The 17,215-nt window shown below is 39.6% G+C and overlaps 1 protein-coding gene across 4 annotated transcripts in view; it reads right to left on the reverse strand.

Annotated features, from left to right (window-relative positions):
- Positions 1 to 17,215, reverse strand: part of TEX15 (testis expressed 15, meiosis and synapsis associated) — a 94,644-nt gene that overhangs the window by 3,391 nt on the left and 74,038 nt on the right. For 2 of the 4 annotated variants that reach the window (XM_048849008.2, XM_048849009.2), the window contains exons 8-9: positions 12,941 to 13,005; positions 3,643 to 4,829 (exon numbers count right to left, since the gene is read on the reverse strand). The exons of 1 other annotated variant lie outside the window; for it this stretch is intronic. In XM_048849008.2, the coding sequence (XP_048704965.2) occupies positions 3,643 to 4,829; positions 12,941 to 13,005 (1,252 nt within the window). Of the gene's footprint in view, positions 1 to 3,642; positions 4,830 to 12,940; positions 13,006 to 17,215 lie in introns of those variants that run through there. One more of the 4 variants, XM_048849014.2, reaches the window with a different exon arrangement.

Genomic DNA, 17,215 nt, shown 5'->3' on the forward strand with positions numbered 1-17,215 from the left:
AGCTTTGGGGACAGTGCCTGCAGGCGGACGCAGCACATGGAGCTAGGAGCTGAGAGAGGGGAGTTGCTGTCACCCTTATGAGAAGCCCCCCCATCTACCCCGGTAAGCACCACCCTGCACCACTCTTCAACCCAGAGCCACGGACTCATAGGTAAGGTGTTTCGTACAATACATTTCAAATGTTGCAAACAGGTGCTTGGCAGCATTTGTGCATACTGGGCCAAATTCTCACTTATGTGACCAAGGGCCAAATCCTGAGGACTAGTTATGCAATCACAAGGGGCTAAAGATCCAGTCAACCTATCTCCACACTCTTCATTGTGATGATAGAGTCTGAGGATGGTAGACCAAGTGTGGAAAGGGATGGAGGGGTAAGTACAGGCACAAGGAGGAGAAGGGGAACCAGTTCTAGAGAGGGTCAATAGTGCAGACCCTCTAATTTCATTCTACACCAGCTCTGACCCTAAGTCAGTTAGTCTAGTTAAGAGCTTGGTTACGTAGCCACTTTGGTTACACAATTAAGTAGTTCTATAACTGACTGAGACTGGTTTCAGAATGAACAGCAGCACCCTCAGGGAACCAGGGGGGTGACATTCACCCCTCTAAAGAAGGTCAGCACAAGGCCTATGCATCATTTAAGTCCTCAAAATAAGGGGTGAGAAGAATTTAAATGGTGCACAAGAGAGAATTTCACTCCATAAGGACAGAAATACTAAATAAAGAGAGTGCATTTGTTTTCTACTGTAACATTAAAATTAGGGCTGTCAAGCAATTAAAAAAATTAATCGTGATTAATCGTGCAATTAAAAAAAATTAATTGCACTGTTATAAAATAACAATACCATTTATTTAAATATTTTGGATGTTTTCTACATTTTCAAATATATTGATTTCAATTACAACACAGAATACTAAGTGCTCACTTTATATTTATTTTTGATTACAAATATTTGCACTGTAAAAAACAAAAGAAATAGTATTTTTCAATGCATTACAGTACTTGTATTAGGTGAAATCTCGTTATCATGAAAGTTGAACTTACAAATGTAGAATTATGTAAAAAAAAACCTGCATTCAAAAATAAAACCATGCAAAATTTTGGAGCCTGCAAGTCCATTCAGTTCTACTTCTTGTTCAGTCAATCGCTCAGACAAACAAGTTTGTTTACATTAGCAGGAGATAATGCTGCCTGCTTTTTGTTTACAATGTCACCTGAAAGTGAGAACAGGCATTCTCGTGGCACTGTTGTAGCCGGCATCAGATATTTACGTGCCAGATGTGCTAAAGGGACATTACGTGTCATATGTCCCTTCATGCTTCAACCACCATTCCAGGGGACATGTGTCCATGCCGATGACGGGTTCTGCTTGATAACAATCCAAAGCAGTGCAGACCGACTCATGTTTATTTTAATTATCTGAGTCAGATGCCACCTGCAGAAGGCTGATTTTCTTTTTTGGTAGTTCAGGTTCTGTAGTTTTTGCATCTGAATGTTGCTTTTTTAAGACTTCTGAAAGCGTGCTCCACACCTCGCCCCTCTCAGATTTTGGAAGGCACTTTGGTTTCTTAAATCTTGGGTCGAGTGCTGTAGATATCTTTAGAAATCTCACATCGGTACCTTCTTTGAGTTTTGTCAGATCTGCAGTAAAAATGTTTTTAAAATGAACAACATGTGCTGGTTCATCACCCGAGACTGCTATAACATGAAATAGATGGCAGAATACGGGTAAAACAGAGCAGGGGACATACAATTCTCCTCCAAATTCAGTCACAAATTTAATTAATGCATTTTTTTTAAACAAGCGTCATCAGCATGGAAGCATGTCTGCTGGAATGGTGGCCGAAGCATGAAGGGGCACACGAACGTTTAGCACCCGGCTCATGAGACAGCTCATGGTATCCGAGACCATCAGGTGTGTCCAGAGACATCTACACAGAACACATCACGGGACACCGCCAGTACCAGGTCGAGTAACCGAGAACGTCGACCAGGGAAATAACCCACTTCCTTCTCTGATGAATAGAGGGACGCACCCCACCCATGAACTTATTCTCTACACCAATACTGACTTGGACTCTTAATACATTCCATGGGTGGTGCACCTGAGCCCAATTATCCACTGACGCTTTAAAAACTCCCACACCCCACTCTGGATCTATGCTGGTTATGGGGGGAGGGACAGCTCAGTGGTTTGAGCATTGGCCTGCTAAACCCAGGGTTGTGAACCCCCTCCTTGAGGGGGCCATTTAGAGATCTGGGGCAAAAATTGGGGATTGGTCCTGCTTTGAGCAGGGGGTTGGACTAGATGACCTCCTGAGGTCCCTTCCAACCCTGATATTCTATGATTCTATGTGATATGTACCTCGTGAACCTTGTAACCGATACTTGCAATCCCCCATAACCCAACCCTGATTCCAGATGTACAGTACCTTCCCTCTTAACTTGTGTAAATTTGATTTTAAACATTAACTTTAATAAAATTTTTATATCTAGCACATAAATACCTTGCAATACCAGCTACAAAAGTGCCATGCAAATGCCTGTTCTCAGTTTATGGTGACATTGTAAATAAGAAGAGGGCAGCATTGTCTCCTGTAAATGTAAACAAACTTGTTTGTCTTAGTGATTGGCTGAACAAGAAGTACACTGAGTGGACTTGTAGGCTCTTAAATTTTATATTATTTTGTTTTTGAGAACAGTTATGTAACAAAAAAAATCTACTTTTGTAAGTTGCACTTTCACAACAAAGAGATTGCAGTACAATACTTGTATGAGGTGAACTGAAAAATACTATTTCTTTTATCATTTTTACGGTGCAAATAAATTTTTGTAATCAAAATAATATACACTTGGATTTAAATTACAACATAGAATACAATATATATATGAAAATGGAGAAAAACATCCAAAATATTTAATAAATTTTAATTGGTATTCTATTAACAGTGCGATAAAAACTGTGATTAATCAGGATTAATTTTTTGAGTTAATCGTGTGAGTTACCTGCAATTCATTGAGAGCCCTAATTAAAATGTAAATCTAATAACTCAAATGGAATGCACAACTAGATCATTAGCATTAGACACTCACAGCTAGGAAAATTATAAGGCTAGGAATGTTCAATTAGTCCCGATATCTAATGGCTGAAAAATGATTAGTGCTTTATTAATTTTTACAGTAAGACACTCATTGGAGGGGGGCATTGCGGAGTTCATGCTCCCAGCCTTTAGGTAAGGAAGTGCTTATTGCATTATTCAACAATTGTTCTACTTACTGACTGAAAGAGACTTCACAATCCCAAAAGGAAAGCGTTAGCACTATGTCATAACACAGTGAAACACTAAATGAGGATGGGTTTATGAAGACTGAAACCATGGGTAAAACTACTACAGATGCACTGCCCAGTTTGAAAGATACTGAGCCAAGTTCAGAGGTGACTCACTGATTCTAAGAGAGTCTAGTTTAGACCTCTGCATGTGGCACAGTGTATCATTTGAAAAATCATTGGATCAAGGCCCAAAACTTAATGGTATTTGTTCTATCCGAGGTTGAGGCAGCAAAGCAATGTCTAGATTTAAACACCCGAGGTCACTGCTACAAAAATATGAAAAAAATACTGAATTTAGTAGCCATGCACTTACTGCTGGTCCAAACAGCTTCTGAAGATAATCCTGTATTGGAAGGATATGGAAAAGGACCTAGTGACCAAGGCTGATTTGCAGCATATTGTGGTAAAGATGGCATCTGAGAGCTGTAAGGAAGGGGCATCTGAGAACTAAAATATCCATGCACTGGATACATTTGAGCATAGTTAGGCCTTTGTAGCTCCCCAAGAGCAGCATAACTAAATGACTGGGAGTAAAACATATTAGAGTGTGCATTACACACATTACTTGCAATGGCAGATGTGCCAGACTGAGCAAACTGTTGCACTTCATAAGTTATCTGCTGGTAAGTCTGGGTTACGGAACTGCCATTGCTATCACTTTGATGACAAGAATAAAAAGAATAGTAAGGATAGGATGTCTCAGGAGCCTGCACTAAAGAACCTTGCACTGGAGGTGTTGATGGTGGAAGTTCATTTTGAAAGAGGGCAGAATGTTCAGCAGGGCTTTTTGCTTTTTCATTGGAATGTGGTTCCAAAAGAGAGCATACTGATGGTGATTCTGTATTTTTATTTGCCATAATCACAAGAGGATCTGAAGTACTGACAGTCACACTGCTAGGAGACTCTGAGTTCTTTTCATATTTCTTTTCTTGTCTATCAGGTTTTGTGGCTAAATTATTAGTTGTACGATATTCAGCCAGTAAACTGGATCTTGATATATTTCCTCTGGCATCTGATTCTTGCACATGCTGTAGATTTAGTGCAGCAGACACAGCAGAGGGACTATCACCTAGTTTTGTTGTTGACCTAACAGATTTCTGTGTTGAACATAAATCATTCTCAAGAGACTTTTGAAGCAGTGGCTCTTTTTCTAAAGACAAATGGGCATTTTCACATTTCTTGTCACAGGGTGCAAAACCTTCATGATGTTTTCTTGCATTTTTGTAAAAATTACTCTTTCTTCTGACCATGTGCTTTAGGTCTGCTGAGCTCTGCTGGCTGGTTAAACCTTTTAAATTAACAAATGAGCTTTTTGAAGCATCTGGTGTACGTTTAACATGTGCAGAGCAATAAACAGCTTCCAAATCTTTTGAATGCAAAGGTGAGCGTGGTAATTGGTCTTGCACAGGTTTTTCTAGAGGCCTCTTGTTTCCTAGATTATCCGGTGAGATACTTGACGCTAGATCTTTTTCATTTTGGGGATTAACTCTTGTATTCTCTCTAAAAAGAGCAAAACATAATTATATACTTGTACATCCACACTTCCTTTTTATCCCACTGGTAATAAAGAATACATATATACATCACTATCAAATACTGGTAGTAAAATAATTGTTTATAAGGGAAATGCATAAACCATCTGCTTTAATCCTTTAAATATATATGGATTAACAACTCACTAGTCCATGCTATTTTATAATTACAGGATGTAATACTGTAGAATATTATTTCACACAACTTTATTGTATTTTATAGTCCAGGCATATGTTATTCAATGTTACACTATTTTTTTTCAATTGGACATTATTCTAGAATTCCTCAATAATGTATAGTCTGTGCAGTCCAGTGTGGAAGTATTCCACCTCAGCAAAACTGAACAAAACCATGGTCCAAATCAAACATCTTATGCCTGAGGAAATCATGAAGGAACTCTGCTCCTTGCTTTTCTCTGTCCCCTAACAACTGTGTGCTGAAGAAAATGGGGAAGATTCCACCCCTTCTCTTCCTGAAATGTATTAGGGCTCAGAAAGTTATGGGACTGGCTTAAAAATCATCATTTACAAAAATAATAAATTTCAGGTTCTTTTTATTTGCCTTCTGCTTTTCAAGCCTTTAGGGAGTCATATTTAGGGCTTTCTCCGGAATCATGAGGGCTAGAAACTTACTTTAAAAAAATGAAAGCTGAGATTCTCATGTAATCAAATGATTCTATGAGACTCGTAATAACAAGAGCGAGCAATGCTGATCAACTACTACCACACTGTGGTATCCAAGATACATTACTTCCATAAATTTGAATAGGAAACAACTATGTTATAATTATATGTCAAAAATTCTCTATCTGCAGATATTTAGGTGTTAGATTTCTGTTTTCTGAATCTTTGATAATATTTAAATTTTAACTTTAAATTATACTACCTCCTGAAGGTTCGAACCCACACGTGAGAAACTATGCTCTTGGTAAATGTATGTGTCCGTAAAGAATTATTGTTAGCTAAGGAATATAAGAGTAGTAATATCAAAAACTTACACGCTAACATTGTGGTTAAATTATGCTGCCATCAAGAAGGTAAAATGAAAATGAAAAGTTTGGATAGAATTTATTTTTCATGACCACAGAGCAAGAGGAGAGAGAGAGCTTTGTAAGGTGTCAATCTGATTCTGCGGAATGAACTCACACAGGAACTACAGACCATTACAAACCTCTCCATCTTCAACTCCAAGTGCCAGGCACTCATCTCTCACCAGGCCCACTTAGCACAAACACAGAGTAGCGTGACCATTTTCAAAAAAATCCCTAAAACTAGAACAAAACACTAAACTGCACTGCACACACAATTCTCCCCCTATGGGAGAGGTTGAGAGAAAGAATGAACCACATGTGCAGTCTGGGAGCATAATGTAGCAAAATCTCATTCAGTGGCAAGTCAATGATAGAAAGGTAAGGGAGGTGTCATTTAATTGGAAAAATCTATAGAATCATAATTTCAATTGTGTTACCCTCTGCAGCATGGCCGGGGGGACTCACTGCCCCCCACTCTCCCAGCTCCATGTCCTCTGATTGGTGGAAAATTTGATTATATAATGGCATCATGCCGAGTTGAATATTATTCGAAAGACCTTTCTCCCACAACTACAATGGTACCAAAATGTGACAAACCTAAAAAAACTATGCAGATGTATAATCAAGAAAATATGTAAAAATCAATTATTTTTAATTATACTTAACACAGGAATGCATTGCTTGCATAAAAAGAAGACAGATCTTTGGTAATTCTAGAGAATTTAGACTTGACATGTAGGACTGAAAACATGTATTCATCAAAGTCATCATTACTGTTGTCTCTGCCTAGGGCACCACTGCTACACACAGTTGCACGGACAGTGTCTGTCCATACAAGTCTCTGTCCATATGTCACATCTCCATACAAGGCAGGCTGCTGGCCAAACATTTGTAGAGTAGTGAGCATCTGGTCTCTGCACACGAGAAACTGATTAGCTGAAGGACTGATTCTGGAACGCAAATCTCAAATGTTAACAGTTTCTTATTTGTCAAGAGCTTGTTGTGCTTCAGTCATATCCTCTATGATTTCTAAGCAGGACAGCCTCTGCTGGCATAAGATACCAGTCACATTGTCAATAGGTGCTGGCTTGGGGAAGACCATGCAAGATGTGCATTAATTTGCTTTTCATCTGGCACATAGCCATAGTTTCATTGCACTTAAACCTTGATCATGATACCACAGAAAACTCACATTTTCCCATAAGCTGTACGAGGAATTTGCCACAGGTTTGGGAATGAATTGTTAAACCAACCGCCACCTCTACAACTGTAGATTATGAATATGCCACACCGTTGTCATGTATGTGTTGGAAACCTGACTTTCACTCAAGCACTTGTACAAGAGGCTTTGTGATAAAATGGCAGCCTTGTGCTCCAATTACTTGCCATCATACTTGCTGGTGTTGAAGTCACGGTGATCACCAATGCACTACTTAAGGAAGTAGTATGGGTTACGCAGTATTATTTTTCAGGTTTGGCATCAGTAGGGTGATCAGCTAGCAAGTGTGAAAAATCAGGACACTTTTGGGGTGGGAGGTGCGTATATAAGAAAAGCCCCTAATACTGGGACATCTGGTCACTCTAGGCATCAGCTACGGATCCCAGAAACTCCCAATGCTGTAGGACAAATTACTTTTCCATACAAATGTAGCAGTTGCAAACAGAGAATCTTCATATTACCGTTGATGTCAGCCCTTTCTTCCATTTTTGATAGCACCATGGCTTTTGCAGCTTAAGGACAAGTGCTGTGATTCATTTCTGTGGATAGGACTGCTAAAAACTAGGTCCATATCCCACAGTTCATCTTCAATAAGTGCTTTAAGAGCCTTTCTGCTAAGTATGTGTTCCTCTTCAACCCCATTCAAAGCACATATGTCTCTGTACGTAGCCTCTGCACTGGCCATCACCACCACATTCCCATCCATTAGAGCCCTCATGAGGCAATTTATAAACTCCAGCTGAGTTGCAGTTTGCAGTAGTAAAATCAATATTTGTTTCTGTTGTTTTTACCTTTTAACACAACACATTATATATATATATACTTAGTGCAGTGCTTGATGTGATACACAGTATCTATGTTTGGGTGCATTTTGGGTCCATGCATTCTTACCGCACAACATTCTTGCTAAGAGTTACTGCTTCATACAGTTTCTCATCTGCTTTGTGCTCAAATAAATTGGTTAGTCTCTAAGGTGCCACAAGTACACCTTTTCTTTTTGTATTGAAACTGTGGTTAATGAATGTCTTCGGACTTCCAGTTTATTGCAGAAGAAGCAGGTGTTCTTCTTGAACTGTATGCCTTGGGACCTCGTATAAGGTGAGTCTCGCCCACAGATGGCACTAGATACTTTAACTTTGCTGATCTTCAATGTACTTCCTTTCCCATCTTGCCAAATTCAGTTATTGGGTGCACTTCTTATAGCAAGTAAGGTGCCACAGAGCACTGTGTTTAACCAAGTCCTCCACGGACTATTCTCCAAAGATTCAGCTACTAGTCAGTACCCTTCATCTCACCATTGATGATCATAAGAACAGCCATACTGGGTCAGACCAAAGGTCCATCTAGCCCAGTATCCTGTCTTCCGACAGTGGCCAATGCCAGGTGGTCCAGAGGGAATGAAGAGAACAGGTAATCATCAAGTGATCCATCCTGTCGCCCATTCCCAGCTTCTGGCAAACAGAGGCTAGGAATACCATCCCTGCCATCACGGCTAATAGCCATTGACAGACCTATCGTCCATGAATTTATCTAGTTCTTTTTTTAACCCTGTTATAATCTTGGCCTTCACAACATCCTCTGGTAAGGAGTTCCACAGGTTGACTGTGCAGTGTGTGAAGAAATATTTCCTTTTGTTTGTTTTAAACCTGCTGCCTATTAATTTCATTTGGTGACCCCAGTTCTTCTGTTTTGAGGAGTAAATAACGCTTCCTTATTTACTTTCTCCACACCTGTCATGATTTTATAGCTCCCTATCGTATCCCCCCTTTTCCAAGCTGAAAAGTCCTAGTCTTATTAATCTTTCTTCACATGGAAGCTGTTCTATACCCCTAATCATTTTTGTTGCCCTTTTCTGAAACTTTTCCAATTCCAATATATATTTTTTGAGATGGTACAACCACATCTGCACACAGTATTCAAGATGTGGGTGTACCATGAATTTATATAGAGGCAATATGATATTTTCTCTTATCTATCCCTTTCTTAATGATTCGCACCATTCTGTTAGTTTTTTTGACTGCCGCTGCAAATTGAGTGGATGTTTTCAGAGAACTATCAACTATGACTCCAAGATCTCTTTCTTGAGTGGTAACAACCAATTTAGACCCCATCATTTTACATGTATAGTTGGGATTATGTTTTCCAATGTGCAATACTTTGCATTTATCAACACTGAATTTCATTTGCCATTTTGTTGCCCAGTCACTCAGTTTTGTGAGATCCCTTTGTAACTCTTCGCAGTCTGCTTTGGACTTAACTATCTTGAGTAGTTTTGTATCGTCTGCAAATTTTGCCACCTCACTGTTTACCTCTTTTTCCAGATCATTTATGAATATGTTGAATAGTACTGATCCCAGTATAGATCCCTGGGGGACATGACTATGTTCCTCTCTCCATTCTGAAAACTGACCGTTTATTCCTATCCTTTGTTTTCTATGTTTTAACCAGTTACTGATCCATGAGAGGACCTTCCCTCTTATCCCATGACAGCTTACTTTGCTTAAAGAGCCTTTGATGAGGGACCTTGTCAAAGGCTTTCTAAAAATCTAAGTACATTATATCCACTGTATGGGGGTGGGGGGGATGTGAGAAAACCTGGATTTATGCAGGAAATAGCCCGACTTGATTATGTAAAGAGTTGTCACTTTGGATGGGCTAGCACCAGCAGGAGAGTGAATTTGTGGGGGGGGGTGGAGGGTGAGAAAACCTGGATTTGTGCTGGAAATGGCCCACCTGATGATCACTTTAGATAAGCTATTACCAGCAGGACAGTGGGGTGGGAGGAGGTATTGTTTCATGATCTCTGTGTGTATATAAAGTCTGCTGCAGTTTCCACGGTATACATCTGATGAAGTGAGCTGTAGCTCACGAAAGCTCATGCTCAAATAAATTGGTTAGTCTCTAAGGTGCTACAAGTACTCCTTTTCTTTTTGCGAATACAGACTAACACGGCTGTTACTCTGAAATCTTATCCACATGCTTGTCCACCCCCTCAAGAATTCTAGTAGATTGGCGAGACATGATTTCCCTTTACAAAAATCCTCTTGACTCTTCCCCAACAAATTATGTTCATCTATGTGTCTGATAATCCTGTTCTTTACTATCATTTCAATTAGTTTGCCCAGTACTGAAGTTAGGCTTACCGGCCTGTAATTGCTGGGATCACCTCTGGAGACTTTTTAAAAAATTGGTGTCACAGCAGCTATTCTCCAGTCATCTGGTACAGAAGCTGCTTTAAATGACAGGTTACATACCACAGTTAGCAGTTCTGCAATTTCATATTTGAGTTCCTTTGGACCTCTTGGGTGAATACCATCTGGTCCTGGTGACTTATTACTGTTTAGTTTATCAATTTGTTCCCAAACCTCCTCTAATGACACTGCAGTCTAGGACAGTTCCTCAGATTTGTCACCTAAAAAGACTGGCTCAGGTTTGGGAATCTCCCTCACATCCTCAGCTGTGAAGACCGATGTAAAGAATTAATTTAGTTTCTCCATAATGGCCTTATCATCCTTGAGTGCTCCTTTAGCATCCTGATCGTCCAGTGGCCCCACTGGTTGTTCAGCAGGCTTCCTGCTTCTGATGTACTTAAATTTTTTTTTGCTATTACTTTTTGAGTCTTTGGCTAGCTGTTCTTCAAATTCTTTTTTGGCCTTCCTAATTATATTTTTGCACTTCACTTGCCAGAGTTTATGTTCCTTTCTATTTTCCTCACTAGGGTTTAACTTCCATTTTTTAAAGGATGCCTTTTTGCCTCTAACTGCTTCTTAAACTTTGTTGTTTAGCTACGATGGCCTTTTTTGGTTCTCTTACTACGTTTTTAATTTGGGGTATACATTTAAGTTGAGCCTCTATTATGGTGTCTTTAAAAAGTTTCCATGCAGCTTGTAGGGATTTCACTTTTGGCACTGTATCTTAATTTCTGTTTAACTAACTTCCTCATTTTTGTGTAGTTTCCTTTTTCTGAAATTAAATGCTACCATGGTGGGTGCTGTGGTGTTTTTCCCCCCAGGAAAGGATTTTATAATAAATTCCTTTGAGATAGTAATTAATCATGTTATGTAATGTATGTTATGTCACTATGTGCCTACCATTTGTGGATGGATTCCAGTAATTTATGGCTGGATGCTGATATCTTAATCAGTACCTAATTACTACTCTTTGGCACAATAAACGAAGGTGACAATCAATACCACTGAACCACTTCTTTTTTGCTGATTCTGGCAAATCAACTTGAAGCACTCCTTCCATTCACAGTAACCTGTAACATTAACAAAATTAATCAGGTTTGTCCTGAGCATTAACTGATAAGGTGGTACTGTCAGTTGAGAACCACAATTTAAACTTTGTGAGGGCTGCATGTTTGACGTGCCTATGTTAAAGTATAATATTAAAAAGAGTTGATTTTTAAACATTTTCTTGAATGTATATCTACTTAATCGTTCTAGGTTTGTCCTGTTTGGTACAACTGTGTTCTTGGGAGAAAGGGCTTTTGAATGATACCCAACTGAATGCATTTCCGTTGACACTGTATTAACAGAATCTCCACCAACCGGAGTACTTGGACCTGGGAGCAGGGTTAGCAGGGAGTGAGTCCCCCATGCCACGCTGCAGAGGGTGATACTATTGAAATTATGATTCTGTAAATTTTTATTAATCAAAAGACATCTCCCTTAGCGTTCTATCATTAACTTGCCCACAGAAGTACATATGCTCGCAAACTCTGACATGTTAGTCACATGGCTCAAAGCACGACTGAAAAGCACTCAGCCACTGTGGTGATGAGTGTGGTATAAGAACCTCTATAGAACTGAAGATAATGAAGGAAAAACTATTCAATGTGCTTTACGCAGTAGTCACCTAAATATGCCACAAACCGCTTCTTGTCATCCTTGGAAATGGGTTATTTGGCAAAGATGACATTGATTCTGCAGAGAAGAATACCAAATAACTTAGTTGTAGCTAACGCTTTGGAACATCTGGAATAAAGTAGTACATATGGCAATCACTTCTGTTACCAAGATTGTTGAGGCACTGTGGACTATATATGCTCACATGATTTACCTGAAGAGATTGCTTCAGACAGTGGTCTTCAGTTACTGAAGGATTTCAGATTTTCCTCAAAAGAAATTTTGCATCACAGAGTAGGTAAACTGTTTATCATTCTGAATTAAATGAGTCAGCAGAATGCTTTGTGAAGACACTTTAAATGACACTAGAGAAAAATGAGGGAAAAAGCCTGCAATGTTGTTTTGGGAACTTTCTTTTGTCATACAACCTTACACCACAGACCTTCACATAGAAACAACCTTGAAGAGCTGGGGTGAAAGAAGCTGTGAAGTCATACAATATTCTCTCTGAGACATCCTAACATTGCACAGTGATGCTGTGTCATCTATGCTGATGGAGAATGACAAGAGAAACATCACTAAGCAATGTCAGGATGTGACGTCATGATAACTTGATCAATTAATTTGACACAGTAACCTCTCTCTTTTCCATTACTGTTTTGTTGGTGGCTGAAAGGAGTCCCATCAACTCTGATACATGGCTTAATTCTTCTGCCTCCGGCCTCACATGTGCCAAGAAGTGCAAAGAGTGCCACTGTGATTGGAACACCACACATTAGGTCTGAGAATAGGTTGAGCAAGAGGTGCTTTGTGGACTCTAAAAAAGTCCCCTAGGAATTAAATGCACCTCTAATGCTACAAGTTGAGTAGCGCTGTATTAAAATATGGGGGAAAGGTGTCACTCTTTTTCCTGTCATTATTCAGCAGATCTTGAGCTTTTCTGCACAAGTGTTTTTACTATTTTAAATCCTAAATATACCTTATGTGGCAGCATGTTTCATTTTCAGCTCCATTTTTTGAGGCTGCTGCCATCAGAACACCAACCTAAGAGAAAATAAACTCATTATATGTGAAATTCTTATACTCTTAATGATTATTTTGTGCAGACTATTCCTGTTAGCTATTTTCAAAATGTAAATGCTTACCTTTGTTTGACTAACATCTTAAATTTGTATTACAATCACAGTAAAACACTGTCCTTGAGATCCAGAAATTTTGGGTGTTACTGTATAATGAGGGATTCACAAGAGCTATGGTGGAAAGGCACCTTTCTCTGAAGCAGCCAGTGCTGGTCACTGTCAGAGACAGATACTGAACTTGATGGACCACTGGTCTGATCCAATACGGCAGTTCCCATGTTTGGACCCAGATATGCTGCTGGGTAGTGCTGTCAAAGTGAACCAAAAGGATGTATTCTGCTGAGATTTTGGAAGAGTCCAGAACACAAGAGATAAGCTGGAGAACGTTGATGCTTTCATTTGTTTACATGAGGGTTGTGTCATCTTCATGCATGCTGCCCCCAGTGTGAAGTTTGCTTCCATAGTGGGTATGCAAGGGTCTAAATTATGTTTCAGCATGTTCTTTGTACTTATTTACCCACAAACAGGACATCTGCATGTGATCTGGGAATAGATGCCCAATTCTGCAGTGCATTTAGCAAGTGGTTTCATGTCTTTGAAAGGAATTTCTGGAGATACTTCATGTGGAATCCCCTGAGGGACGATACTGGTTCATGGCAAAAGCAATCATCAATGCTGAAGACACTGCACTACTGATAACTGCTGCTGGGACAACACTGATGCAATGAGGCTTTGGATCTTTATAAATCTTTTCCAGTGTGGTGAAGTTCTGACTACAGCCATGCCTTTTGCAGCCTGTGGGTGGGCAACTCCCTATGCTTGGCTCAAAAAGTTCTTGGCTTTTGGTAATAACCAGTGGGTTGGAAGCATTTCTGGCATTTGGCAAGTTCTGAGTGGGTCTGCTTCTCTGGGCTTGGTTCTGATTGGGATGTTGTCCATGAATGTGTGTGTGTGTAACTTATAGATTCACAGATTCCAAGGATAGATGTCCGATTTCCTATATATCAGAGGCCAAAATAATCCCTAGAACAGGTCTTTGGATATTTAAAAGTTGTCAGTGATAGACAATCCAACACGACCACTTGGTAAATTGTTTAATTGGTTAATTACTCTTTCTGTTCAAAATGTACAGCTAATTTCCATTCTGACTTTGTTTAGCTTCAGCTTCCAGCCATTGGATCATGTTATACCCTTCTCTGCTAGACTGAAGAGCTCATTATTAAATATTTGTACCCACAGACTGTAATCAAGTCACCCCTTAATCTTCTCTTTTTTAAGCTAAATAAATTGAGTTCCTTGAGTCTATCAATATAAAGTGTCTCCTTCCCACTGAATCTCTCCCTTTTTAAATCCAAAAAATCACTGGGCAGACACAAACCTAAAGCTTCAAAACCAGTAAGATTGAACTAGTTCTTTCAATTGTTTGATGGTGGTGTTGGTGTTTTTTAAATTTGTCAATTTTTTAAACTAGTATTTCCTAAACTGTAGTCCAATGTGTTAAATGCCCCACCTGCCAGGCTAAGAGGGACTTTAGTGGAGCTGTAGCAGGGATCTGCCTAAGTCCTTTTGGACCAAAGTTAGGTCATGATTGTTCAAGTGAAATATCATCCATAAATAACGCTTTTGCTTTTAAAAAGGAAAACATGCAGCTGAAAGGGCCTCTGAAGGAAGAAAAACACCCTCTGGTTCAGGTGTAATTAAGATTTGCAAAATATAAGACACTGTAATTTACAGTATCTCACTAATAACCATGCATCTTATTCAGACAGTTGGAGTCTTAAAGTAGAGAATATCTTCTGTATATTTTACACTTGTCACCCTATCTGAATGATTAGTGAAAACTGGTGTAGGCTAGGTAATTAAATTAACCATGTATAAAATGAAAACATGTCAGTTTGTATCATGGGGTAGTGGAGACAGAACAGTCATGATAATAAACCAAATGGATTTCATTTCCCACATATTTATTCCAAGCCCTTTCATGCCTTGGTCTGCATACCACTGTATTTCAAGATAACTTTATATAGCTTGGAGATTAACTTTTTAGAAGGTACGTCATCGTGACGGTTCTCGGATACCCAAGACTGAGAGTCACCTTATTCACAGATTCCAAGGCCATAAGGGATCATTGTGATCATCTAGTTTGACCTCTGGTATAACATAGACCATGGAACTTCCCGAAAATAATTCCTAGAGCAGATTTTTTTTAGCAAAACACCCATTCTTGATTTAAGTATTGTCAGTGCTGGAGAATCCACCACAACCCTTGGCAAATTGTTCCAATGGTTAATTACCCTCCCTATCAAAAATGTACATCTTATTTCCAGTCTGAATTTATGTAGCTTCAACTTCCAGCCATTGGATCTTTTTTACTCTTCTCTGTCAGACTGAAGACTCTATTATTCATAGAATCATAGAATATCAGGTTTTGAAGGGACCTCAGGAGGTCATATAGTCCAATCTCCTGCTCAAAGCAGGACCAATCCTCAACTAAATCATCCCAGCCAGGGGTTTGTCAGGCCTGACCTTAAAAACCTCTAAGGAAGGAGATTCTACCACCTCCCTAGGTAACCCATTCCAGTGCTTCACCTCCCTCCTAGTGAAAAAGTTTTTCCTAGTATCCAACCTAAACCTCCCCCATTGCAACTTGAGATCTTTACTCCTCATTCTGTCAGGAGTATTATTAAGTATTTGTCCCCCACATAGATCCTTATAAACTGTAATCAAGTTGTTGCTTAACCTCTTTGTTAAACTAAACAGATTGAGCTCTTTGAGTCTATCACTATAAAGCATGTTTTCTAATCCTTTAATTGTTCTCTTATCCTTTAATCCTCTAAAACTTGCAATCTGAGCCTTGTTAAAACCACTATAAGTCATTTCAGATTGAGTTCAGAATGTAGACTGAATGGAAGGCTCTTTTACAGAAAGTGGAAGTTTCCAAACATAAATATGCATTCTAAGGATTTTGTGGTTCAGGATAAAATTATATCTAGGACTTTTTCTGAGCTTCTGATCCAGTTTACTCCCTCGTGGGGGTGGGAGTGCGGGCAGAGTCTCTTCTTAAATGGCTTTGGTGTTGGTAGGGGCTAAGGGGTTTGCTATGCTGGATTTGAGAAATGAGAGGTGACTTTGACCTGCATTCTCAGCTCCTATTTTCCCTCATGTTTCCCCAAACAGCGTCACCTATAAATTTGTAAGCTAAGGGTCTCTCTTTGCAATGACTACTATTCAAGGGTATAAACACAGCTTCCTTGTTAAGGGCCATTACTCTTTTCACAAATCACATCAATTTCCAAAAAAGATTGCCAAGAATCAATATTTTACACATTGCTGCAAGAATTTGCCAGAATCTGAATCCCAGACTTCTCACATTCACAGTAAGGATCATACCCCTAGACAAACAAGCCACTTAGTAGTTTTTCCTTATGAATTACAAAGAATCTTTTTTATTTGAATGATCAAAGCTGAGCTTTCAAATGTCTGCTTAGAGTATCTTCTCTCTTATGGTCTATGGGAACTTTTGGAAGTAAGTCCCATTCTGAAAAGACAACAATGCCTTGCACCCGGTGGAACTACTACTGCCCTGGTCTTAGGTCTTCTTCATTGACTAATTCTCATCACCTGCGAAATTTTCTTGTGTTTATGTAACAGTTTAGTTTCACCCAGAAGCCCCCATTCAGATTCAGTGATGTCCTCAAAAATGGGGAGGATGGGGATTTTTTACACTAATTGCTCATTAAAAATTCACAAATCCTTAGGGACACTGGTTTGTCTTTTGGGAACCTGGAGGCTCTGGATTTTACAAGACTTATCCCAGAGCGGGCTGTTTGGGGTTCTCCTTCCCAGAGAAATCACACTGCTCCTGCTTGAACCTTCCCACAGCACAGTTCCCCTGCAGGAAGCTGCAACCAGGCCCTGACTTGCCAGTCTAATTCAAATCCCTGTGCCCTGGCAGGGTAAGGGTCAGCTGGTTGGCCACAGCAGGGCATTGCTCACCCTATGAAGCTCCTAAAAAGCTTGCCTTATAAATACAGCAGCTCCTGGACATGGCTTGATGCTTGCAGGGTTTCTCTGCTGCTGTGGGGAAAGGTAGAAGGCAGAGGAAGATGACTAGAGAGATACAGAACCAGAGAGGTCCTACAGGCCTCGATGCTCAGTAGAAGAGACCTCCCAGC

This window comes from Caretta caretta, chromosome 4 (assembly GCF_965140235.1).
Source record: "Caretta caretta isolate rCarCar2 chromosome 4, rCarCar1.hap1, whole genome shotgun sequence".
Taxonomy (NCBI): Eukaryota; Metazoa; Chordata; order Testudines; family Cheloniidae; genus Caretta; species Caretta caretta.